This window comes from Rattus norvegicus, chromosome 19, assembly GCF_021556685.1.
Source record: "Rattus norvegicus strain SHRSP/BbbUtx chromosome 19, alternate assembly SHRSP_T2T, whole genome shotgun sequence".
Classification (NCBI taxonomy): domain Eukaryota; kingdom Metazoa; phylum Chordata; class Mammalia; order Rodentia; family Muridae; genus Rattus; species Rattus norvegicus.
Window position 1 is genome coordinate 25213321 of NC_141552.1, and position 27964 is coordinate 25241284.

The following is a 27964-nucleotide window of genomic DNA, read 5'->3' on the forward strand; positions in this document are numbered from 1 at the left end:
GTTCACCTCTTCACCGTGAAGGACGTCTTTCAGCTTATATTAACTGTCAGCGGCTACTCTGTTATTTATTTTTAAATAGGTTAGAGACCATTTTACTCCACACACAGCACAGGCAGGCTTTAAACTTGGAATAACATCCAGGATGACCAGAGCATGCTCCTGTGCTCCACCACCCAGGCCATCACAAGATAGCATCGCTCTTCCTTGAACACAGGCACTGCAGTCCAGGCCATTGGTTGAAGACTGAGTAACTCATAGGCAGGTAGACTCCATCTCTCCAGAGGAGCACTGCACTCAAATGACACCTCAGTGATGAAAACTATCTGTCCCCAAAGGCATGCACCTCTGCCCATCCCCAGTTCCTCGTGTCAGTAACTCAACCCTTTCATGAACTAGATGGCAATACTTGAGGCAGGATCATCAGTAGTTTACTGGCCAGTCTGGGCTCTATGAGACGCTCTCCCTGAAATCAGTGCCAGCAAGAAATTCAGCATGAAAGCTCTTTGTAAAGAAGCTCAATGACCCGGAGCAGAGCCTGGGACCCTGCACGGTAGGATAAAGTGACTCCCATGGCTTTTCCTCCACCTTCAACACTCATACTTTGGAATGCTCACCCCTACAAGGAGATCAATATACATGGAATAAAAAATTAAACAGAAACATTAATGAAGACAATGCAGAAACTTTTTAAAGGATCCTGGGAGCCCTCACTTTGTACTGCCCTTTCTTATGTCCTGGGACCAGCACCTGCACCAGAGGCTGGAGGCTTCCTGCAAAAGAGAGAGAGGAGAGATGCACTGTTCATTCAGCTGGAGAGCTGTGCAAGGACCAGAGCCACCTGTCTTTTTCTGACAGTGGGAGCTGGGCCCAGTGTGGGCTGCTCCTACTATTGGCACCACAAGAAGAGGACCACCTTCCTCGAACCTTCCTGGAAGTCAGAGCACGGGCTATGGACTTCCCTCAATCCTCAGATGACACAATTTCAGCGATGGCTCAGAACCTCTTAGGACAGAGAGGGACCAGAACTTCCCCCCAAAGTAAGATCCCTGTCTTATCTGACAGGTATGAGGGCTTAGGGATGGGACAGAGGATTTGACAAGGTTACATGTAGCACAGGGGCTAGGTTAATAAGGCAATCAAAGAGGAAAGAGACCTGGAACATTCCTCATCTGTTCTTTTTGCTCTATTCATAGGGATGAGGTGGCAGTATGGGGTAGAGGACTATGACACAGCACAGCCTTCTCTGCTCATGGTGAGCTTTCTAGGCTGCCTGGTCACTGTGACCAGCAACTTTTCAACTGTGCCACTCTACTACCAAGGCTGCACAGCTGGTGACCATGTAGCAATAGGACTGTACTGACTTAGTGACAGCTAGAATCTCACAATGATCATGTGACACAGAAGAGGTTTTTTTTTTTTAAGAAAAGGATTTAACAAAATATTTATTTTGTCCATACTAGTACACTGTCTCTGTTTTCAGACACAACAGTAGAGGGTAGAAGATGAGATTAGAAATGGTTATAAGACACAGTGTGGTTGCTGGGAATTGAACTCAGATCCTCTGGAAGAGCAGTCAGTGGTCTTAACCACTGAGCCTTCCCTCCAGCCCCAGTATATTGTATTTTCAATATTGTTTGTTTTATTTCCTTTCTCACCTATGTCTGTATAGTGTTTCTGTGAGTACAGGTACTCATGTGCTTGTGTAAAGGTCAGGGACAACCTGAGCACAGGTCCTCACCTTCTACCTCTCATCCATGGCTGTGTATGCTAGGCTAGCCCTTCCCCCTAACCCTAGAGACTGTCCACTTTAGGCTCCTATCTCCCTGTGGGAAGGGCTGGATGACAGACACTACTGCATCCAGGTTTATGTGGCTTCTAGGGACCTAAACTGTTGTTAGCTTGTTCAGATGAAAATAAACACCATTTCACAGCCCTGGCTGGGCCAGGCAGCGCACGGGTCTTTGCTGCTCTTGCAGAAGACTTGAGTTCAGTCTCCAGCACCCGGGTCAGGTGGCTCACAACCACCTGAGACTCCAGGTCCAGGGACTTCCAAGCTCTTCTGGATAAACCTACATGGCAAAAGCAGGGCTGGGAGCTGGAGGCTTCTGGTGTTGGCTTCTCCCTGCAGTAGGGGGCAAATCATGGGCATATGATATAACATGTAACCCTGTAATTCTACAAAGTGCAGAAGCTCCTGATGTCCCTCATGGTGCCCCAGAGCCTGCTCACCACACATGGAGGCTTCAGGAACATGGCTTTTTCCTGACCTGTGTGCACTCTGCATCCTCACTCTCTACCTCCTGCTTTTCGGCGTTGGAAGTCTCAGGTGTAGGAGGCGCCTACCATAGGCCTCTTCTCTCAGCATTTCAGCATTTTACATTTTATGTAGTTTGTGGTCTTCCTGTGCCATGATATGCACATGGAGAGCAGAGGACACAATGTGGACTCAGTTCCCTGCTTTCATCCATGATCAAACTGAGGCCATGAGGCTGGGTGGCAGAGCCTTTACCTGCTGAGCTGTGATACCCACTTGACCTTCACCAAGCATCCTTTGCTGTACACAGTTACATCAGCCTGTGACCCTCATCCTCCAGACTCTTATGAAGCAAACCCCATAGGTGTGGAGCTCTCATGTTAGCCAGGCCTAAAGGGGAAGGCAGAAAGCCCTTCAGGAACTCTAGAAAAATGTCTATACTGGGACTAAACTCGTGCTGCCATGTAGGGCTACATTTTTCCTTTAAAACAGGAGGATTTGTGGTGGTGGTGGTGGCACAGGCCTTTGATCCTAACACTTGGGAGGCAGAGGCAGACAGATCTCTGTGAATTTTAGGCCAGCTCCCTCTACAGAGCTAGTTCCAGGTCAGCTACACAAAAGAAACCCTGTCTCCAAGAGTAAAACAAAGAAAGATAAAGAAAGAAAGAAAGAAAGAAAGAAAGAAAGAAAGAAAGAAAGAAAGAAAGAAAGAAAGAGAAAGAAAGGAATGATTTATATTTTGCATACAATGAGATGCCTGCATGTCTATACCTGAACCATCATGTTAACTATAACTCTTGTCACATCTGCATTAATTCAAATACTGAGGGCTAAATGGTTAAATCTTAATGACAATACAATTGGGGGTGGTGCTGAAGAGATGGATGGTTTAGTGGCTAAGAGCAGAAGACCAGGGTTCAGTTCCCAGTGCCCACATGGTGGCTCCTAATAGCCTGTAATTGCAGTTCAATGGAATCGTTCTGGACTTCATGGGCACCAGACATACCACATGGTGCAAAAGAATTTATTAGGTGAACCACTCAGGCCCATAAAAATAAGTAAATAAAATATATGGTTAACAGACACTGTGATTCTGGAAGTTCTTAGTGGCTTTGGTTATCATTTCTCTCTCCTGGAGACCTGTCTTCCTCATGCTCAGCCTCCCTGGCTTCTAGGACATTTCCAAGCTCTGTGGAGCATGAAGTACTCAACACCATAAGCCAAGCATTGCAAAGCCATCTGCACCTTCACTGCTACACCTTCTCCATGGCTGTGTCTAAAGGGAGAGACTTGGAATCCCACAGAGGCAAGGCCAAACCTGTTGGTCTATGTGAGCCCAGCCACCCAATAGTCAGATCTATTCCTGCCCTTGGCTATGGCATGAGGCTCTTAAGACAAATTAATCTGAAGATCTCAACAGCTATGCTGTTAGACCTCTCATTGCTCTGCCCGACCTACAAGCTCCTTTACTGGCTCAATTTCACACCCGAACTCCTCTCCTGCCTCAGCCACCATCAGCTCTTCTACTCCTCTCCACCTGTGCTCTGAAGAATCCACACTAAGGTGGACGTTAACCTCTCCATGGACCTCCAGACATATGCTTGTGATTACTCTTCATTGGCTGTTTTGTATGGGTAGGCGGGTTCTTCTAGTCTCATGCAGAACACTGCTCACACATTTTGGATCTTACAACACCCTCTTGATTGAGAATCCTGACTAATGAATGACTGAGCCTTCCATGCCTGAAGTCACCCTCTGTCTCCCAGTCCAAGATGAGGATCTCCACCCTAACCCCATGGTGTCCAGTTTCATCTCAGAAGCTAGGCTCTGCACTACCCAATATCATTTGGATCTCAGCCTCTAATTCTCTGTTAAATCGTTCCTCTCTTCTTTAAAACAAATTCATTTTGTTGTTTATTTTTTGAGACAGGGTTTCTCTGTTTGGCCCTGGCTATTCTGACATGCTCTCTGTAGATCAGACTTGTCAGGAAGCCAGATATCTGCCTGCCTCGGCCTCTTAAGCACTGGGATTACTGGATTGTGCCAGCATGTTTAATTAAAAATTAATTAGTGGCAGTGCATGTTGGCACATGCCTTTAATTCCATGCGTTGGGAGGTAGAGGCATTGTGAGTTCCAGGACAGCCAGGGCTATAAATTAACACCTTGTCTCAAAGAAAACAAGCCAAAAATGAAACAAAAATGTTGCAATATGGTCTTAGGTATGTAACTGAGTCTGTTCTTGAACTCTGAATCCTCCCACTTTCACTCAGGTGCTAATCAGCAGGCTTCTGTCTTGACTTTCACTGTGCACTCAGGGCTGCCAGGACTGTTACCTCTCCCAGTGTAACTCCTGACTCTCTCATCAGCATCATCACAAAACTCCTGCTAAGAATTAAGGAAACCTGAATTCTAAAGAACAGTCGGAGCGCCAGTATTTCCAAAGCTCACTCTAATACAGATGGATCCTATGCTGCAGTAAAATGGTCACAGCTGGAGGTCTTAATTCCAGGACTTGGGACAGAGGGGTTGGAGGATCTTGAATTCAAGGTTATTTTTATGTTCCATTGTTGCTCAAAGCGAGTTGGGCTGCTACAAGATACTCTGTCTCAAAACTATACCAAACACAGCTAAAATGAAACAGAGGAGTTTGAGTGGGCACAGATGGGAAAGTTCGGCACTTTATGGCTAAGCCACCTGCTGCCAGCACCAAAGTCCATGCACAACCCCAATTCTGAGCTGTCTCTGGGACCCCACTAGGAGCACACACCAAAGTAGCTCAGATCCAGGGCTTTTGGTCTAAAAGGAATTAAGGCAGTCACACTTTGGATGCCAGTTCTCCAGTTCAACTGCCTGTCAGCCCAGGATCTGGTCTTAGTCATGGCTTGGCACCCCCAAATTCCTCCCAGCTGTGCTCTGAACTCACCCTGTGCCCTGTTCTGATGAATCTGCCATTCTCCATGGGAGCAGCCTCAAAAGTCCCTCACATCTGAAGCACCACTCTGAGTGCACTAAATACTGCAGGGGAGGGGCGTGGCCAGCAGAGCACCCACCCCTTTCAGCTGTAGAATATTTAGCTCTAGAGTGAGCACTGCTGTGCATTGTGGAACTTAAGCAGTATCCCAGCCTTGGCCTGGGAAGAGCCGTTGACACCATCACTTTCTGAGGTGACATTGTCTCCTGAGGATAGAGTCAGGTCAGGAGCAGCAACTGATGTTCACGAGAGACAAACTTTCTTCACCACCTGCCCATGCTGGCCCTAGGATCTGGGCTTTTTGGGTGACATGAGTGCTGAGCCCCCCAGGTAGACGGGTTTTCAGAGGTCAGGTGGTTATTGTCACCAAAGGTATCCACAAGGATAAGTCATACTGTACTAATTCCCATATTAGATCCTTTCTCACGGGTCACAGAGGCCATGCTGGGTCCTAAATGTGACCCAGGTTCCTGCACACTTTTGAGGAGACTGGTCAGGGCGCAGGCTTCAGGACATTTTGTTGGCATTATTTTGGGGGATTTTATTTTTACTGTTGGGGACAAACCTAGGGCTGCCATGTGCTGGGAAAAGGCTTTGCCACAGCTGTAGATCATCCCTAATTATAAACTCCTAAATTCTCCCAATCCTGGAACTTTCTAGGTCCCTCACATGATGCAACCTTTGGGGGATTCCTCACATAGAATCATGGGGTGGATTGCATCCCAAAGAGAGACAGTGGGAAATGTTCCCCAGTGTCTGCCTGTGCCTGTGGTGATGAGAGTGGTGACCAGTGGATGGCAGGGCCCATGTGAAACCCTTTTGGTTTCCACTTGAGTGGAATCTTCACCATGCCTTTTTTTTTTTTCTTAAAACACAGGTTGGCCTGGAACTTACAGTCTTCCATCACTCTGACTCAGTTTCCCATGACTGGGATCACAGGCTTAAAGTACTATGCCCATCTTTCTTTTGTTGTATTTATAAATCTTCTAAAAGCCAGAAGGATCTAGAATTTAAAATTTTGCGGTCCAAGGCATTTCCAACAGGGGATTCTTGACCTAGGAATGTCCAGACCAGTGTTTATTGTGTGGCTACTTCATTCCCATAACAGCTTATGTTTGACAAAGAGTTCCAAGGTGTGATGTCACTGGGCATCAGGCGGTGTCCCCAATAGCAGCACCGACTCAGGTTGTAATTTAGGCTGGAGAACCTTACTAGGACCCTGGTAATCCTAGCACCCTGGGGCCTCACATGTCCTTAGTCTGATCTAGCGATGAATCTACTGCTCTTGAGGGTGGATTGGAATTCTAGTCACTGTGAGGCAGGAGCATTAGTATCCTACAGCCACTCTGGGCTCCATAGGAAGACCCTGTTTCAATAGTAAAAGGGGTCACCTGGGAGTTCTTACTGTCTTCCCTGAGGCCTTCCTGCTGGAGTTAGAATAGCTGTCTCACCAAGTTGAAGTAGAGGGCAGAATGTTGGTGCCTTCTATAATGAGGACTAGTGACAGATAGTCTATGGAAATTCTAGAAAGATCTACAGGTATGTATGTCCTGTGTATGGGAATTGCTGGCTTCCCTGTGTCCTTTCCCTTTAATTTGCAGTCCATGGGGCACCTGGGAATGTCCCAAAACCAGGCTGCACACAGGGCTTGTCCCATGATTCTCACTTGCACGCAGTGCCTGCCTGATTGTCATAAGTCTGACAGAGCCACGGTATGCTCTCCTGACACCTGCAGAGAGCAGTATATGGGACCCTACCATCCCCACACTGCCCATCAGGGTCTAAATGTCCCTATATGGCACTGAGATGGTCTAAGCTGCTTCCCGCCTATATGCTGCATCAGAATCTGACCATTCCTAATTTCCTCCTCTCACACCCACACTAGAAGCCCTGTACCCACACTAGCCCCAGCTGGCCTGTTGCCTACTGACATCTCATGGACTCTGCCCCAATCCCCTGCCCTACCCTGCCCTGTCCCAATCCCCTGCCCAGCCCTGCCCAGCCCCAATGCCCTGCCCTGCCCTCACTCAGCTGACATTGTGGACATCTCAAGACAGTCACTGGACAATGGCTGACACACTTGTCTGAAGACTGGAAATGTTTCTCGATCTTGGAGAGGAAAGAAGGACCCTCCAACTACACTGTCCTCTAAGGAAGTTTATTCAGGTGAGGGATGACAGGGACTGTTTTGTCTCACGTCACACATGTCAGTAGAAAATATCCTAGGAATTGGATGCCGCTGTTAGCATTAACAGAACAAAGCACATAGTGTTGGGAAGATTAATAAATTATGAGTAGGATTAGAAAACCCCAAGCCTCTTCCAGGTCCTAAGAGGGCAAAAAATACCACCAAACACAGCATTAATGTGATAGGTTGGTTAAATCTAGTTACTAGATTCTAGTGTGATAACTATGACCCTTTTTGTGTCATGCTCAGCTTATAATGACTAGAGGACCTAAGCTTGAGAGTCACCAATGCCTCTCCCTTGCTTCTCCAGCTGCTGAGCATTGAAAAGCCCTAATGAGACAGCATCTGTTTGCAGACATACTGGATTATTCTTTTGCACTTTATCTCTCGGAGTCACCTCCACTCTCAGTAAGTCAGTTTAATTCCATAAATTGGAAATGAGTCACGTGGAAAATATACTTTCTCAATACAATCACAGATTTCCACGTAAAAGGTGAAACATGAACTGTCCCACCTAAGTTCTGGGCTTGCACAGACCTGCTCTGCAAAAGAAACATGTGGTCACAGCTGCAGTCTGCATTCACTATGGGTGGTCTTGAGGTCCTCCCTAAACTGCATAGATTAAGATAATTATCTTGCTTTCTATCAAAAGAATTCATTATGCCAAGTTGGCCTGTAGAAGGAGGCTAGCCTCTTCTGTATTTTATCAGATGTGCATAATCTATATGATCATCGATAGTAAGTGAAAGATCTGTTTGGAATTGAAACTGAGTGATGCTGGAGGATGATTCTGAATGCACAATGAGCAGTGGAGGCACCAGAGCCCTGTATGGATGCCTAGCAGCCTACCACATTGAGCAGGCACCGCTCAACCACCTGTACATACACATCTCCTGAGATCTCTCTCCTTAATTGAAGGTGATCGTGTCCATCTAGTATAGCACATGCCCTGGAAGGACAAAAGCTACCTACAGGAGCTGTGGTGATGACTCCCAGGTTAGAGCATCTGCTGCTCTCTCAGAAGAGCCACATGGTCCCTAACAATCATCTACAATGGGGAATGCTATTCCCTCTTTTGGATCATGAGGGAAATGCACTCAGGAGTGGCCCAGACATACATTTGAAAAAAAAAGATCCATTGAGTTAAATGATAAATATAATCAGCAACAATAAAAAACACAGCATATGAATGAAACAGCACCTATAAAAACCTATTGCCCAAAATGACGTTGATGGTCATTATCTTTGTGGTTTAATACTAATGCTGTATTGTAAGAAAAACTGAGGCACATGGTTCTCCATTAGGATTATTCTATATTCCTTTGTGAAAGTTGTCATTTTTTCTGCAGCTCTACAGGCATGAGTGTGTGTTACTCAATATCTGGTGCACACAGTCAATAAGGAATGTGTGTTGTAGACTGATATAGACTAGGATGAGCAGAAGACATGACAGCATGGATACAGTATGTCAGTGATTACATCATAAAGTGTGTGTCCATAAAAAAAGTCACATTATCCACACAAAAGACACTATCATACTGTGTACCCCTTGGTGGCTTTGAATTCACTGGAACATGCAAAGATCCATATCTAGCTGTCAGTTCTAAGTCTACAGGAGGGGAAGGACCCTTGAATAAGATGGTCTTAAGAGTCAAGAGTTACAAATCAATTTATATTCATAAGGAATACAATTTACAAAAAACAGGCATAAAATGTACAACTAAAATGGTATAAAAAATGAAAAACAGTAACAAGAATATATAACTATGAAATAACAAAAAGAAAACTTCAATGAAAATCATAACCAAAAACATTTCTTAACAGAATTTTCTTAATGAACATTTAGAAACACAGTTGTCTTGCTGTTTCTCCTCTAGGACGTGAGATGTCACGGCAGTCCCCTCAGTTGTCTCTCAAATGGTGTTGTCGGTATGAGAAAGGAGAAAGACCTCAACGAGATAGGCTGCCATACGGATACATAAATTTAGGGTCTCTATACATTGAGGAAATTATCTGAGAAGAAGAATATTCCCCCAAAAAGTCTTTGACTGTGAGGATTGTCGTCACAGGGAACTCCTGAGAGAGAAACTCATTCCTCAGGGGGCTGTCTTCCTGGGATCCGTCCTATGCCATGTCTCCTGCAGTTCCTGAGACCTGGGAGAAGAAGGCAGCTATTAAGACACGGATTTGGTGGGGACATGCATACCAGCTGTCAAGTTGCTGCCTTCTGTCCCCTCAGCTGCATTGGACAGACAGCACTGATCTTTTCACTGAAATCATTGCTGATATCTATGCAGGAGGGGAACATCACCAGCAACCCTCACAGTACTGTGGGAGAACAAGCTGCTCCTCAGACTCTACCAGTGCAAACCAAGAATGGGGAAATGGGGAGAGACCTAATTGGGGTGCAGGAAGAAAGGAGAAGTCCACATGATACCCAGATCAAAGCCAATGACCAGGACTCATTTGCCATTTGCACTTGGTTCTTATCCATACAAAGTGCTTCCAACCATCACATGACCCCTGCATGACCTTTGTCACATGACCAAGAACTCGTTCAAAACTCTTCATAGCATCCAATCTGTGACAGGGAGATGCAGTCATGTGATATGTTATTCCTCTGTCACCATTTCTGGACTGCAGTTTCAAAAAGAGCAGAGAAGTATAATTGCTCATAATTCAGTTTCTGAAAAGTGGTTAACATCCCGGAATACTTGTGCATAGACAGAGCAATGAATAACTCTATCACATGAGGTGGGTGACTGACTGGGTGTGGGGAGATTAGAAAGGTGATAGGGGAAGCAAAGATGTATCCAATAGGCAAATGGTATCAGACATTGTTAATCTGACTCAGCTGCTTGTTCCTACCACATTTTGCTGGGTCTGGAGGTTGCTGGTCTTCTCCTGTTCGTCTTCATCATTCGGGTTCAACTCAAACAAATATCGCTGTAACTCCTTGCTCTCCTGCTTCAATGTGACCAACTTCTTCTTCATACATGCCTGGTCCATCAGGAGCCGGCTGTGCAGGTTGCTGGAAACACACTCTGCATAGTAAGATCCTGAAGCCTCTTCCTCCCATTCCAACTGCCAAATCCCACAAACTCCACCAGGACCCAGATTCCCATAAAGACAACAATGTGGTGATCTGTTAGCAGAGGAAACTGAAATATTGGATCCACCAGTGAATGCACCCTCAGGCTGAGTGTGGGGCTCTCCTCTCTGCACCTAAGTTACCAAAGCAGGATTGCTTACAGGCCTCTCTAAGCTATAACATATGATTTCATCTGAAAAATAAAATAGTCAGCAGATGTGTGTGGGGGCGGGGTGCAGCCAAAGGAGTAGGACAAGCCTGGAGACATAACTCAGTGGACAGAGTAAGAAACAAGCATCTTCACTCCTGTTTCATGGATCACCCCACAAAACACAAACGCATCTATCCTACTTAAAAAAAAAAACCAAGTTATTTTATTGAATGCATACACTAATACTGTTTACAGTATTAGTAGCAAAGCTCAGATTTTGGGGGCAGATCCATGACTTGAACTATCCTCCTGACAACATATAAAACAATAAATAAATAAATAAATAAATAAATAAGAAAAAACAGAAAAATTAAAAAACACAAAAAAGCACAAGCCTTTCATGTGAAGTTACAGAAGAGTGATCCAGTGGTCACTTTTGACCAGGCCATTTTAGCTATGACAGTGCATAGTGACCCTTAATTTGATGGGTCCTATAGAAAGCTTTGTGCAATATTGTCATTTTAACCAACCTCATCCAGAACATACATAACAACACAGGATATGATCACAATGTCCTTGCTGTGTATCAAGTTATTTTTATATGTCCTTGATTGTCAGGCATATTACAGCAACAATCTGAGATGGCTGGTAGACTTGGAAGAAAGTGGATATGAAAGATCCCCGTTTGATATCAGTACAGCCATTTCTTACGAATGAGAATCTTTTAAGCTGGCCCTCGCTTAGCCCCTACACATTAGACAATAGAACAGAAAGTACAGAAAGCACATTCCCACCCACTCTCTAGGAAGCTGCCGGACCATAAGAACAGAGGGTACAGAACATATTTACTGCAGGGCAATTAGAAGACAGGAAACATCTCTGGGAAGCTGACTGACCACTATAGAAGTGAGATATCCTTGGTACTGAATGCAGCTGTGCTATAGGCTGACATAGCTATAGCCTTGTCCTGGGAACTCCAGAAGAGAAACACCTGCCAAGACAGATATCCTTGGTCCTTGTCCTGGGAACCCCAGGATAAGAAATCATATATCAAGTCAGAAGTCCTTCGTACTGAAATAGCTGCATTGATGTGGTTACGGCCTTATCCCAGGAATTCCAGGACGAGAAAGATCTGCCTAGTTATCCTTGGCACGAAATAGCTGAGCTAAGGAAACTGTGTAATCTTAACTGACTATTTAAGCTGTATGTTTCTGGCAATCTCAAGCTTCCCTAATGTTGCTGTCCCAGCAAGAAGAATGAAGTTCTATGGTCAATCCCCAGTGAACCTTTCAAGGGGTTAGAAGAAAGCCATCAGAGATACTGCACTTCTTTGTCCTTCGATTAAATCAAGATGATACAACGTGAATCTATTGGGATATTCAACTATACATCTTCCTCACAACCCCACCTATCTGAGGTCATTGCTTGGCAGAATTCATGCCCCACCATCCTAGATATTTCTTGATTCATTGCTGCCAAGGGCCAGGTTTCCTGAGTTTTGTTTTTTATAGAATTGGGTGTAGTCAATCATAGTTGCCCTCTGTAAGAAATGACAAATATCTATAATAACTGAATATTCTGAAGGTTTTTATACTGGTTTTATTATACATATAACTGTGAAACGGAAAACATACATATTTGATCAATGAAATGAGTAAGATTGATTTAATGAACAGAAAAATGGATGGTACTTCAAAACTTCCATGATTACATATTATCTATTTAATTCCCTCCACAATAGCAAGAAACGGACATTATTATTTACTTAAACCGAGAAAATATTAATTGTTTGGCCTGCTTTTCTGAGCTTCCTTAAAGGTATAGTTAATTGACAGAGCTGTGGTTTAAAATTAGGGTCCATATTCTTCTGTTTTAAATGTGTGCCTTTTCTTTCTATTTTTTTCTCCATCTTTATTAAATGGGTATTTCTTATTTACATTTCAATTGTTATTACCTTTCTGGGTTTCCAGGCAAACATCCCCCTAACCCCTCCCCCTCCCCTTCTCTATCGGTGTCCCCTCCCCACCCTCCCCCCATTACCGCCCTCCCCCCCCAACAATCTCTTTCACTGGGGGTTCACTCTTGGCAGGACCAAGGGCTCCCCTTTTATTTCTAGTGGGTGCTGCTCTCCCAGCTCCGTGGGAAGTGGATGGGGGGAAGGCCTGGGCCTGAGGTGAGTTGGAACTGGGGTAGAAAGGCATAGGGCCTCCTAGGTGAGAATGCCAAACCACCACTGCTGCTGCAGCCACCATGGAGAAGCCCTTGTTCCTGCTGCAGGGAGGAGAGTCTGGTGCCCACAAGATGGCTGAAGGGGAGCTGAGAGTGGACAGCTTCATCACCCGCCTGCTAGAGGTATGAGGATATCGTCCGGGAAAAATTGTGCAGATGACTGAAGCAGAAGTCCGAGGGCTGTGTATCACGTCTCGTGGAATCTTTCTTAGCCAGCCAACAGCTGTGAACAAAGGTTTCTTTTGGAGAGCAGGCCTGTGCAGGCCCAGAACCTAGGTGGGACAGTTCAAGCTACCCTTTTTCCATGGCCAATCTCATATCATATTCAGAAAGTATTTCTTGGGCTAAAGAGATGGCTTAGTGTTTAAGAGCACTGACAGCTCTTCCAGAGGTCCTGACTTCAAATCCCAGCAACCACATGGTGGCTCACAACCATCTGTAATGAGATATGATGCCCTCTTCTGGTGTGTCTGAAGACAGTCACGGTGTACTTGTATATAATAAATAAATAAGTCTTTAAAAAAAAGAGTATTTCTTCCAGGTGATGGATTTCCAATTTATGGAATTGAACTAACTTACTGATGGTGGAAGTGACACAGAGAGTTAAAGTACAGAAGGAATAATCCAGAATGTCCACCAACAGTTGCTGTCACACCAGGGCTTTTAAAAGCTCAGCTGCTAGAGAAGCAATGTAGTCTTTGGTTATTCTCAAGCTTAGGTCTTCTAGTCATTATAAGCTGACCATGACACAAAAAGAGTCATCTATATCAAAATAGAGAATAGTAACTAGATTCACAACACACTATCACATTACTACTGTATTTGAGGTTCTCAGTTAATATCTAAGAACCTGGAAGAGGCCTGGGTCTTGCTACACATACTTATATTTTATGTCCCCATTGTCAGCTGAGATTCTTCATGCAGCCTGGGGTCAAGGAGGTCATCCCACAAAGCACAAAACACCCATCTCAGATAAACATGTATGGTTTATTGAATCCAAAACATCCATGAATTTCAGGACACAATTAAATGTTGAAACCTAAGGATAATAGATAGAGAAGAGAATTAAGATTTCTAGTTCATAGATCCAGTAAACACCTTCAACAAATCATAGCAGCAAACTTCCATAAGGTAAAGAAAGAAAAGGCCATAAAGGTACAACAAGCCTACAGAACATCAAACTAATTGTACCAGAAAAATTCCTCCATTCACATAATAATTAAAATGCTAAATGCACAGATCAAGAAAGAACATTAAAAGGGGTAAGGTATAAATATCTAGTAACAAATAAATTCAGACGTATCTGAATTACACCAGACTTCTCAACAGAGATTCTAAAAGTCAGAAAATCTTGGGCAGATGTAATGCAGACACAGGCTCCTATATCCAGCATAATCCTCAATCACCATAAAAGGAGGAACCAGGATATTTCATGACAAAACCAAATTTAAACAATTCTTTTCTGTAAGAAAGCACAACAGAGGCTAATAGGAGGAAAACTCCAAGAAAATAAACTAAACTATACCCAAGAAAAACCAAGAAATTAATCTTCTCTCAATAATTTAAGAAAAGAGAAGCACACAAACATAATTTCACCTATAACCAGAAAAAGAAGAGAATGCAGCAATCATTGGCTTTAATATCTGAACAGATCTTCTTTCCCTAATCCCCAAGCTCCCAGGGACCATACTGCCAGCCAAAGTGTATGCAAGGATGCTCTATGGTTCAAGGTGAGGCCTATTGCCCCACCAAATGCAGACCCTAGAGGTGTGAGGTGGGGATGGATATGTGTGGGTGGGGAGCACTGTCACTTAGGCAAAGCTGAGCAGAAACGGGATGTAAGGTTTGATGAGGGGAGTGTGGAAAGCAGGACAACAGTTGAAATGTAAATAAATAAAATAACCGATTAATAAAAAATAGCGAAAAATAAAATAACAAGTAAAATGTAAATGAAAATTAAACCAAACCAACCAACCAAACAAACAAAAATCCCTGTAGTGGATTGGCCTAATGCTGCTTGTATTTAATGCTAATTTGTAGAACTCAGGACTGGTTAACCCCCAAAATCTGACCCTGCTCCCAGTTAACTGTGATTATAAAGAAGCCAACAGCCAACAGCTGCACAGCAGAGAGATGGGGGAGGGGAGCTTTGAGGGCTTTGCTAGAGAGGATCATGAGGAGGGAAGAAGGAGGAAGAAGCTGCCAGAGAATAAAGAAAGAACATGTGTGATGGAGAGGAGAGAGGAAGAGGACAGCAGCCATGGTTAAGGGAGAGGAGTGCCTGGTCCTGAGGGCTGTCCAAATGCAACAAAGAGCAGCCAAGATGCTACACAGTCAGTAAGAGCAGCTCTCAGGAGAGCAGAGATCAGCAGAGACCCCAGACGAACAAGCTATGCAAGCCAAGCTCAGCCTCCGCCCAAACTCCCTCTCAATATCCCGTGTCCTCCATGGGCCTGGCCTCAGCGTGTGTCCTGTGTCAGCACATGTGTCTGTCTCAGCTGACATCACTCTGCCCATCAGCCCGAGGCCAAGGAAACAGTGAGAAACCACACAGCTCACCAGAAGAGTCTTTGCTGTGGTTCTATGAAGTCCCAACAAATGCAGCTCAACTACAGAATGCAAGGCAGACCAATATATGTGTGTCCGTAGTGCAGAACCCTTCATCATGTGTCCTTTCACATGCGTGCTTTAGCAGAACATCCTTTTACCTGTGTCTGCCTCAGTGAAACGTTCCTTCACACATCTGCCTTAGCCTTTCACCTGTATCCACTTCAGGGAACCACTCCTTCAGGTGTAGAATTTCTCTAGATTAGCAAACCGCATACAGAACATTCAGAACAAAACAAGGTGTGTGGTCAGCATGTCCTTGAGCCAAGTCCCTTCTCCTCGTCAGTGACGGCAGGCATGTTACAGAAACAATATGAAATGGCTGGCAGGCCTGGAACAAAATGGCAAAGCTATTCTGGGGGATGTCAGACCGTACCAGCCAGCAGCTCAACTGAACTTTTAAGTTTTGATGTTACAAGTGAATATACTTGACCTTCAAACGCTGAGAAGGCACATTATAACATGAACTATATAAACTAGGCCAAGACCACCTCTAGGGCAAAGGCCCTCAGCCTGGGGGTCGTGACCCACACGGGGTCTCCTATCAGATAGTTTACACTACAATAAAGATTCATTACAGTAGCAAATTTATAGTTGTGAAGTAGCGACAAAATAATTTTGTAGTTGGGATCCCCACAGCATGAGGAACTGTTCTAAAGGGTTGAGGCCATAGGAAGGTTGAGAAACACTGCTCTAGGAAATTATGTTTTCTTTCTCTTTCATATTTTTCAGACAGAATCTCAAACTGTAGCTGAGATTGGCTTGGCTTGGAACACGTGTGTAGTTCATGCTGGCATCAGACTTATGGCAATTCTCCTGCTTCAGCCTCCTACTCAGGAGCCTACCAGGGTGAGATCACAACCACGGGTAATGGGATTGCTGTTCTTGGTTGTCAACTTGAGTGTACCTGGAATTAACTAATGACAAATGGCTTGATGCCCTGTGAGGGGGATCTCTCTCTCTCTCTCTCTCTCTCTCTCTCTCTCTCTCTCTCCCTCTCTCTCTCTCTCTCTCTCTCTACTTCCTTCTTTCTGTTTTCCTCTCTTCAACCCCCTCCTCTTGGTCCTCCTCCTCTTCTTGGTTTTTTTTGAGACAGGGTTTCCCTGTGTAGCTCTGGCTGTCCTGGAATTCATTTTGTAGTCCAGGCTGGCCTTGAACTCAGAGATCCACCTGCCTCTGCCTCCTGGATGCTGAGGCTAAGCATGAGCACCATTGGATTTTTTTTCTTAATTAAATTATTTGAAGCAAGAAGACCTACTTCTAATCCAAATCTTTGAGATGAGAAGATAAATCTTTAATTCAGATCTTTTGAGATGGAAAGGCCCACATCTAATCTGGGCCACACCTTTTTTTTTTTTCATCTTTATTAACTTGAGTATGTCTTATTTACATTTCGATTGTCATTCCCCTTCCCAATTTCCGGGCCAACATACCCCAACCCCTCCCCCTCTCATTCTGAATGGGTGTTCCCCTCCCCATCCTCCTGCCATTACCGCCCTCCCTGCAACAATCATGTTCACTAGGGGTTCAGTCTTGGCAGGACCAAGGGCTTCCCCTTTCACTGGTGTTCTTACTAGGCTATTCATTGCTACACATGCAGTTGGAGCCCAGGGTCAGTCCTTGGGTAGTGGCTTAGTCCCTGGAAGCTCAGGTTGTTTGGAATTGTTGTTCATATGCGGTCTTAACCCCCTTGAGCTCTTTCAGTCCTTCCTAAGATTCCTTCAACAGGGGTACCGTTCTCAGTTCAGTGGTTTAATGATGGCATTCGCCTATGTATTTGCTGTATTCTGGCTGTGTCTCTCAGGAGAGATCTACATCTGTTTCCTTCCAGCCTGCACTTCTTTGCTTCATCCATCTTATCTAATTGGGTGGCTGTATATGTATGGGCCACATGTGGGGCAGGCTCTGAATGGGTGTTCCTTCTGCCTCTGTTCTAAACTTTGCCTCCCTATTCCCTGCCAAGGGTATTCTTGTTCCCCTTTTAAAGAAGGAGTGAAGCATTCGCATTTTGGTCATCCTTCTTGAGTTTCATGTGTTCTGTGCATCTAGGGTAATTCGAGCATTTGGGCTAATATCCACTTATCAGTGGGTGCATACCATGTGTGTTTTTCTGTGATTGGGTTACCTCACTCAGGATGATATTTTCCAGTTCCATCCATTTGCCTATGAATTTAATAAAGTCATTGTTTTTGATAACTGAGTAATATTCCATTGTGTAGATGTACCACATTTTCTGTGTCCATTCCTCTTTTGAAGGGCATCTGGGTTCTTTCCAGCTTCTGGCTATTATAAATAAGGCTGCTATGAACATAGTGGAGCATGTGTCTTTGTTATATGTTGGGGCATCTTTTGGGTATATGCCCAAGAGAGGTATAGCTGGGTCCTCAGGTAGTTCAATGTCCAATTTTCTGAGGAATCTCTAGACTGATTTCCAGAATGGTTTTACCAGTCTGCAATCCCACCAACAATGGAGGAGTGTTCCTCTTTCTCCACATCCTTGCCAGCTTTTGCTGTCACCTGAGTTTTTGATCTTAGCCATTCTGACTGGTGTGAGGTGAAATCTCAGGGTTGTTTTGATTTGCATTTCCCTTATGACTAAAGATGTTGAACGTTTCTTTCGGTGTTTCTCAGCCATTCGGCATTCCTCAGCTGTGAATTCTTTGTTTAGCTCTGAACCCCATTTTTTTAATAGGGTTATTTGTCTCCCTGCGGTCCAACTTCTTGAGTTCTGTGTATATTTTGGATATAAGCCCTCTATCTGTTATAGGATTGGTAAAGATCTTTACCCAATCTGTTGGTTATTGTTTTGACCACACCTTCTGCTGGCAGCTCATATCAAGGACATGGAAGAAGGAAGTTTGCTTCATTAATTTGCCTACTTCTTCAGGATTCCTGCATGTACTGAAGAGCAGCTGAAATATCCAGCCTTATGGACAAAACCGTTGGGGTTCAGGAGTTGCCCCATAAACCACACAAACTCTGACCTCACTTAGACAGGGATGGTTTTTTGAATGCCCACCCTAAGACTGATCATCAGAGACATAGCTGAGAATTTGTCAGGCTAGGACCCTGGACATTTTTCTATGTCAGTTTATAAAGCCTTAAACTGTGAGCTCATAGGCAGGTGCTGTAAGGGCTGTCTGGTTGTCAGCCCTGACTCAAGCCATTTTAGACAACAAAGGTTCATACTGACTTTTTATCTGTTTAAAGATTTATTTATTTACATATAAGTATACTGTAGCTGTCTTCAGACACACCAGAAGAGGGCATCAGGTCTCATTACAGATGGCTGTGAGCCACCATGTGGTTGCTGGGATTTGAACTCAGGACCTCTGGAAGAGCAGTCAGTGTTCTTAACCATGGAGCCATCTCTGCAGGCCTCATATTGACCTTTAATTTTATTGGTCCTACATGAAGCTTATACTTATGGAATTTAAGATTAAGAAACCTCACAATATAAACAACTTCCTCCCAGTGGTTTGGGAACGGGTGGGTGGGGAAGCATCCTCCAGGGGGCTGGGGAAAGGGGTGGAATGCAGGGTTTTTGGAGGGGAAACTGGAAAGGGGGTTAACATTTGAAATATAAATAAACAAAATAACCAATAAGAAAAACATACACAAGTTATGTGATCATGCCTGACCCTGCTGTGAGTTAAATTATTTTCAGACAACAATGATAGGCGACATATTACAGCAAGAATATGAACTATCTGGCAGGCATGGAACAAAATGGCTACAGCTATGCTAGGGGGATTGGCTTCAACAGGGGCAACTACTGCGTTTTAGACCTTCCATTCCTTGTTGAATTAGCTGTACCACAGCCTATAAGCCATTCTAATAAATTTTCTTTCTCTATATACAGAGTCATTCTAGGAGGGATGATTGGTTATGTATTATTAAATGCAATGCTGATCATGAAGCCCCACCACTTCCAAAGCAATATGCAAGTGTAAGTAAGTTACTGAACAATTGAACAGAAATTAAAATTTACTGCATTTATTGCGTGTGTCAGCAGGCATAGGGAACACTTGGCTGCTTACATCTCTTGGTCACTATAGAGTAGTGGGAGAACTGAGATCCACTGAGGAGGTCTCTTTCTCTCTCTCTCTCTCTCTCTCTCTCTCTCTCTCTCTCTCTCTCTTTTCTTTTTTTTTTTTTTTGTTCTTTTTTTTCTGGAGCTGGGGACCGAACCCAGGGCCTTGCCCAGGGCCTTGCACTTCCTAGGCAAGTGCTAAATCCCCAACCCCCTGAGGAGGTCTCTTAAGCAAAGACCAAACTCCTTGCAGTTACACTGGGTTCCAGGCTCATTCTCCTGTTTAGGCCTCACTGTGGTCTATGTACACTCAATGCATTCTCCCCATGCAGGTTCACATGGACTGAACTCAGAAAGCTGTGGTTAGGAGAAAGATGTCTGGTTAAATAGTCCACCAGGTTCATATTGTGTCAATGTGATTTAATCTAAGGACAAAGAAGTGGAGTTTCTCTGATGGCTTTCTTCTAAACCCTTGAAAGGATTACTGGGGTTTGACCTCAGTACTTTATACTTCTTGCTGGGTCAGCAACACTCAGGGAAGCTTGAGATTGCCATAGGCACAGTATTAGGCTAGATATACTGAGTAGATGATACTAAGTTGTTCAGATGGTCATACCCATTTGCATGGGTTCTTAATGTGCACCTAAGGAAAGAGAGATCAACGTCCTGAGAATAGGAAGATCATTTCCAGTTCTTTTCTATCATTCCAGAGTGAAAGACTGGTAGGGAGAGAATGGTAAATAATCAAGAATTCACAGATGATGCTTTGAATGAAGTGTGGGTTTCTGTGCTGGTTTTTGACAGGGTCTCAAGTATCACATGTTGCCCTCTCCCTGGCTGGCCAGGTTCACTTTTAGCTCAGATGAACCTCCTTCCACTTTCCAATAAATAGGCTTACAAGAGTGGCCTCCAAGGACTGTGAGGACAAAATTAGCCTTTGACAGTTGAGGTGTGTAACCCACAACTATAGTTTTAGCCACCTTTTTCCATGTCTACCAGGTATTTCAGATTGTTGCTGTTCTATGCCTGACAATCAAGGACGCAGAAAAATAACCAGATAGAGAGAAAGAACATGGTGATCACTTCCTTGCCTCTTCTGTACGTTCTGGATGAGGTTTGTTAAAATTCCAATATTGCAAAAAGCTTTATATAGGGCCCATCACATTAAGGGTCACTGTGCACTGTTCTATCTAAAATGGTCTAATCAGAACTGACTACCATATAACACTTCCTGCAGTCCTCATATGAGAAGCTTGAGCTTTTTGTTTTGACATTTTTTTCTCTTTCTGTCTTATTTTTTGCTATATAAGTTGGGAGAAAGATAGTTAGGGCCATGAATTTGCCCCAAAAATTTGAACTACGGATGTGATCAATCAGTGTTAATGTGTGAATTCTACACAGTATTCATTTTTTACTATGATAGATGCTTTTGTGTTTGGTGTGGTGGCCATTTCCCAGTGTACAGGTGCTGGGACCTTACTCTATCCACTTAATGATGATTATAGCTTCATTTTAGACGTTTCTGTGCACCCCCTATATCTCTTGACTATTTTATTTTTCTGACAGAAGCTCATGGTATATGTTACTCAGGCTTGTGAGCAGTGCTCCTTTGTCGACATTGGTGCAGAGAGGAGAACCCCACAAGCAAAATGAGGTTCCCTTCACTGGTTGCTCCAATTTGCACTTTACTCTGCCAACTGGTCTCCACACTTTGCCTAGCACTTTGAAGACGTCAACTCTTTCTCCTAAGGAATTTATTGGCAATTGTCGATTGCTAAGCACATGACTTCATGAGTGTTCCCCTAACACACACCCATGTTGTAACCTACCATGCAGACTATTTCTGGATGTGATTTAAAGCACCCGTAATAATGAGACAGGAGAACTTTTGAGTGTATATTCAAGCTGGTGTGAAATCTCAGGAAGTTTTAATGGCTAAAAATGGTGAATGAGGACGATTTGAGTTAGGATGAGACATTTTTGGGCAAGATATGGAAGGAAACATTCATTTAGATGCATAGGAATTACTAAGGTTTTTTTATAATCAAGCCTTGAGGAAAATAAGGCTTTGGAAGCAGGAGGTGCTCAGTGGCTCTGCCCCAGGAAAGGCTCCTGGAAAGGGCACCTCAGCTTATGCTCAGTACAGGGAGAACATTAGCAGGAGGCAAAGTCTGCTCCCCATGACATCAGCTGTCCCTTCTATGACACTCTATTGTCTCCTAGAGAGTTCTGGCATCCTCTGTGATGTCACCAGTGTTGTAGTGACAACCAGTGCCCTAGTTTCTCTCAGTCTGAGTCTGGCGGTTACAAGCTAAGACATGTTTTCCCGTCTTCGCAAGCGTTTTGGGAGGGGGAACGTCGATTCTGGAGAGACTAGAGTGAAGGAGTCTGGCCTTTCATCTCAAAGTAATGATGGAGAAAGACAGCACTTCTGGGGAATGTGTAGTAAGTTCTGGGCAGTATATTTTGAGCTTCCTGTCAGGGGTCTGCAGGCTTAAGCTGACCTTTCTAGCAATGGGCCACAGCAACTGGAGCATCTGAAAAGGAATTGAATTTCCATGAATATCACAATTCCTGAAAGTCAAGGATTTCAGAACTTTAGATTCTGTGTCCCCACTGGGAGGATATGGTAAGGCCAATGCTATTATACTGTGAACTTCTGGCCTTTACTTTTCAGTTCATTTGGTATGTTACATTGATATAATAACACCATCAGGAGTCATGGAGAGTCCAACTTTTCTGAGTTTAGACAGGGCAGCAATGTATTTCACTATCATTGCTTCTTTAAATACAGTGGATATCTGACAGTAGGAACAGGGGGAGAATTGTGCTCCAGGCAATAACCTTATGTTCTTAGACCTTCTCTGATTTCTTCTAATTGCAGGGTCATTGTTAGCTTTATATATTAGAGATGTGTGTTACAAACATGTTTCTACAATACCAAAACTATTTGGAACGTGTAGACCAAGATTCAGCCTGTAACCTATGGGTACTTCTCGGGCATTGGGTATTTCAAATAGGGGAATTGATAAGTCTGTTGACCATGTCCTCCCTGGAAATGCGTTTTAAATCCAAAGTTGTTGGCCTAGAGTATCAGGGTAGGACATCTGAGTGTCTCCAATCACTCAAGTCTTGTGGATGGTGAATTTATCATCTGAGTTCTGAAACCACAGGGGTGAGGAAACCAAGCTGTACCCTGTTCAGCTGATAATACTCCTGGAGAAGCCATCTCCATTGTCCATGTAAGCACGTGATGTCCGGCATAGGGCACACTTGGCTGCTAACATCTCTTGGTCTCTATAGAGTAGTGCGAGAACTGAGATCCACTGAGGAGGCCTCTTAAGCATAGACCAATCACCTAGCAGTGACACTGGGTTCCAGGTTTGTTCTCCTGTTTAGGCCTAACTGTGGTCTATGTACACTCTATGCATTCTCCCCATGCAGGTTCACTTCTGTTCTTCTACCTACAGACGCTGGGAGAGAAACATCATCCCCTGAAACTGCCCTAAGCAAGAATCAGGCCAAGAAGGAAAAGGAGAGGCTGATTGAAGAGCTGCGGCTCATTACCGAGGAGAGAAATGACCTGAGAGATTGCCTGAGGTTCCTGACAGAGAGATCCAAGAACTACAGGTATGAATCGCTCCAAAGGCTCTTGTTTCATTCCTGGGTCTGCAAGGTCACCTTCATCTTATCCTATTAAGGTTTTGGGTTCTAGAAAGCTGTGCCTCCCTAACCACCCTGTGCTAAACCTCACCTCCCATATAGAGGAGATTCAGAACCTGACCCTGAGGATTGAGATGGAAATTGGACTCATCTGCTTCCATTTATTGAAAAACAGAACTAGTAGTCTGAATGAACAATTGAGGAATAAAGTCAGGGAGAGTGAGTGCCCAGTGTGCATTTGCAAAGCCCTTTACAGCTGGTGGCTTTGCAAGATTGGAATTGCAGTCAGTTTATGGGGAGGCTCTGTACTTGCTAGGCAGGGGACTGAGTGCTGGAAGATCCACGCAGCAGCCTGAGGGGCCTGGTCCCAAACTGTTCATCTCAATGCTTGACTAGAAGGTCTCAGGCTCAGGCCTGTTTGTTATTGTCTGTGTGTCTTGCCCTCTGAGACAGCAATGGTGCATGCATTTCTCCTAGTTCTCACAGTGCTCTCTGTTTCCATATTTGTCTTTCTCTGACTCTGTTTACATTTCACTTTTTTTGGGTGTGTCTTAGTCTGTGAGTCTGTGTGTGCATACATCCAAATGCATATGGACAACTTTTAAATATTTATATTTCCCTCCACATTGGAATCTAGGGGTCTATGTCTTGGCCTGAGTATTTACTTGTAACACCTTCATGGTGATGTGAATGCTTTGTTCTGGGAGCCCCACTGTCAACAACACAGTTCTTTGACTATGTGACCACGTTTGTCTGTTTATTTTTATTCTTTGTGCAGATTATAATTTTGTTTTGATATATGGTCTGTTATCAAAACAGGAGAAAAGAAATCACAGGTTTCTGGCTGTGTTGGGGTGGGGGAGCATGGAGAGGTGTGGCCTAGGCACTTGAGAGCTTAACTGGCTTGACTGCAGATTTCCTCTTGATTGAACAAAGGGAGCCAGGGAGCCCTCCATCTGGATGCTGAGATTCTGGTGTCCTGGACGCAGAAAAACAGGTTTCTGAAGCTGAAGAAGATCCCAATATGTAGAATTCAGAAGGTGTCCTTCCAGGACTGGGGTAGTACAAGACCCACCCTGAGTTCATATATTCCTAAATGCTGATGTTCATTGTATTCTATCATTTGGGGCCAGGCCACACTTCAGGCCAAATCCATATTATGAAGGCCTGGAGAGAATGGAGGAGGCGGTCATGTCAATTCTGCACAACTTAGAGATGGAGAACACTGAGATCCATGAGAACAGCCATAAGCTGAAGAAGGAGATGACCTTCTCTAGGTAAGTCCTGGTCAGAAAGGCTATCACTTGTGGAATGGCCATTTCTGACTTTCTTTGTTCTGGATTGGACGGTCTTCAGCTCTGGTTCTATCTCTTGTGCTGTTTACACATCAGTGTGCCAGGGTCATTAGGACTCAGTTTTCAGTTCCATAAAAGAGTGTTCCTCATCCCAGGATTGTCTAGGCATCTGCAGAAGGCTCTAGATAGAACAGCACTGATTGAAGTCAGCAGGTTATTATGCTGACCTGGACCTCTGGGGTCACACCAGGTTTTACAACACTCAGTGCATGGACCACATGGTTAGCATGACCTTCTCTTGGTACTACTGACCTTTTTTGAGGGTGTTGGCCCACTACTAATTGATGTTGGCCCCATGCATTGGGCTTTCATGGATAGATGTAGATCTGTGTTCTTTTTGAGAGATGTGGACACTAATTGGTGCTCGGGCCAAGCAAAGAATTTATTCTTCCCTGAATTAACTCTTTGTGGTTTGTGCAGCAGCATTATGTGTATCAAGATGTATTTTATTAAGTCTTCATGGGTATCTGGGACCTGGTAGAGTTAGTGGGACTTGGGAGTAGGAATGGGAGAAAGGGCCAGCATGATCTTACTATGCAGACTGTATTTCCAGAAACCTGCTCAGCCAGCTCCTGATGGAGAACACATGGAGGAAGAAGTTGGTCCCACTGAAACAGGGGAGCAAGGAGGGACATCTTGAGTGTGCACTGAACCAGAAATATTTGGTTGACTTCAACAAGAAAGATAAAGACCAGCAACGTCCAGACCCAGCATCATCAGGTACGGAGGAGCAGCTGTGTTACCTTAACAATATCTGATAAAATTTGCCAATTTGATACATCTGTGCTTCCTCCTACCACCTTTCTAATTTACACTCACAACCAGCCAAACACCTCATGTAATGGCATTGTTCATTGCTCTGCCTATGCACAAGTATTCTGGGAAGTTAACCACTTTTCAGAAATGGAATTATATTGCAAGTATATTTTGCTGATCTTTTTGAAGCTGCAGTCTAGAAATGGTGACAGATGAATAACATACCTCATTATTGCATATCCATGTGATACATTGGATCCTATGCAGAGTTTTGAACAAGTTCGTGGTTCTTTGACAAATGACACTCTGTGTTAATGTGACTTCTTGTGTAGGAAGCACCTTTCCAGGATAAGAACCAAGTGCAAATGTCAAATTAGTACTTGTCATTGTCATAACCTTGGTGACATATGGACATCTCCTTTCTTCCTGCAACCCAATGAGGTCTCTTCCCATTGCCCTGTTCTTGGTTTGCACTGGTATAAGTCTGGGTCCCATATAGTCAGCCCACATTACAGTTAGGCTTGCCGGGGATTTTGCCCTACCTGCAGAGTTAGCAACAATGATATCAGTTAAAAGGTCCATGTCGACTGTCCAATAGAACTGAGGTGGTTGAAGGCAGTATTCTGACAGCTGGCTAGCATTTCCCCACCAAATCAGTGTCTTAAAAACTATGTTCCTCTCCCAGGTCTCAGAAAGTGCAAGAGAGCTGGAATTGGACACACCCCAGTAAGAGAGCTTCATGAAGAATGAGTTGCTTTCTCAGGAGTCCCTGATGACAAACATCCTGAATGGTAACAATATTTTTTGGATGAATATTCTTCCTCAGAGTTAATTTGTCATTTCTTAGAGACCCTAAATTTATATAACACTAAGCCAGCCTGACTGATTGAGGTCTTACTCACTTTCTTCTTCAGAAAACACAACTTGAGAGACAGCTTGGGGGACCACCTTTCATTATGTGTGCTAGAGGAGAAACAGCAATACGTCTGTGCTTCTACATGTTCGTTAAGAATATGCTTATGTTTAGAAATTTTTTTGTTATGATTTTAATTGAAGTTTTCTTTTTGTTGTTTCATATTTCTGTGTTCTTGTTACTATTTTTCACTTTCAAATATTTTTAAATATTTTTATTCATTTTAACCCTGTTGTGTTGTAAAAATGTATTTGTTATGAATAAAAATTGAATTCTATCTCTTGACTCTTAAGACCATCAATCTTACTCAAGGGTTCTGTGGACCTAGAACTGACAGCTAGAGATGGATCTCTGCATGTTCCATGGAGCCTGGGCTAATAAGTGAATTCAAACTCACTAAGGGGTACCCAGTGTGATAGTGTTTTTTGTGTGGATAATGTGGCTGTGTCTCCAACAAACACTTTATGATGTAATCACTGACATACTTTACCCAATTGTTAGGGGCATGTGGTTCTTCTGAGAGAGCAGCAGATGCTCTAACCTGTGAGTCATCACCACAGCTCCTGCAGGTGGCTTTTGTTATTCCACATGAGGTGCTGTATTAGGTGGACAAGATCACCTATGATTAAATAGAGAGTTCTCAGGAGATGTGTGTTCACAGGGAACTTACTAAACTTGCCTGCTCAACGTGTTAGGTTGCCAGGCATCCCTACAGAGCTCTGGTGTTCTGGACAGCTTCATCACCTGCCTACTGGTGGTATGAGGATATCGTCTGGGAGAAATTGTGCAGATGACTGAAGCAGAAGCCCGAGGGCTGTGTATCACGTCTCGTGAAATCGTTCTTAGCCAGCCAACAGCTGTGAACACAGGTTTCTTTTGGAGAGCAGGCCTGTGCAGGCCCAGAACCTAGGTGGGACAATTCAAGCTACCCTTTTTCCATGGCCAATCTCAGATCATATTCAGAAAGTATTTCTTGGGCTAAAGAGATGGCTTAGTGTTTAAGAGCACTGACAGCTCTTCCAGAGGTCCTGAGTTCAAATCCCAGCAACCACATGGTGGCTCACAACCATCTGTAATGAGATATGATGCCCTCTTCTGGTCTGTCTGAAGACAGTCACGGTGTACTTGTATACTATAAATAAATAAATAAATCTTTAAAAAAAAAGAGTATTTCTTCCAGGTGATGGATTTCCAATTTATGGAATTGAACTAACTTACTGATGGTGGAAGTGACACAGAGAGTTAAAGTACAGAAGGAATAATCCAGAATATCCACCAACAGTTGCTGTCACACCAGGGCTTTTAAAAGCTCAGCTGTTAGAGAAGCAAGGTAGTCTTTGGTCATTCTCAAGCTTAGGTCTTCTAGTCATTATAAGGTGACCATGACAGAAAAAAAGTCATCTATATCAAAATAGAGAATAGTAACTAGATTCACACCACACTATCACATTACTACTGTATTTGAGGTTCTCAGTTAATATCTAAGAACCTAGAAGAGGCCTGGGTCTTGCTACACATACTCATAATTTATGTCCCCATTGTCAGCTGAGATTCTTCATGCAGCCTGGGGTCAAGGAGGTCATCCCACAAAGCACAAAACACCCATCTCAGATAAACATGTATGGTTTATTGAATCCAAAACATCCATAAATTTCAGGACACAATTAAATGTTGAAACCTAAGGATAATAGATATAGAAGAGAATTAAGATTTCTAGTTCATAGATCCAGTAAACACCTTCAACAAATCATA

General features: G+C 43.8%; 1 protein-coding gene across 1 annotated transcript; it reads left to right on the plus strand.

Moving 5' to 3' along the window:
• The first annotated feature begins 21818 nt into the window (after positions 1-21818).
• Positions 21819-26489, plus strand: LOC147999235 (disks large homolog 5-like). Its single transcript, XM_087596344.1, has 6 exons — positions 21819-21970; positions 22996-23155; positions 24322-24465; positions 25097-25263; positions 25985-26090; positions 26214-26489. The coding sequence occupies exons 1-5, from the start codon at positions 21844-21846 to the stop codon at positions 26047-26049; spliced, it is 663 nt and encodes a 220-aa protein (XP_087452470.1). The 5' UTR covers positions 21819-21843; the 3' UTR covers positions 26050-26090; positions 26214-26489.
• Positions 26490-27964: the final 1475 nt, after the last annotated feature.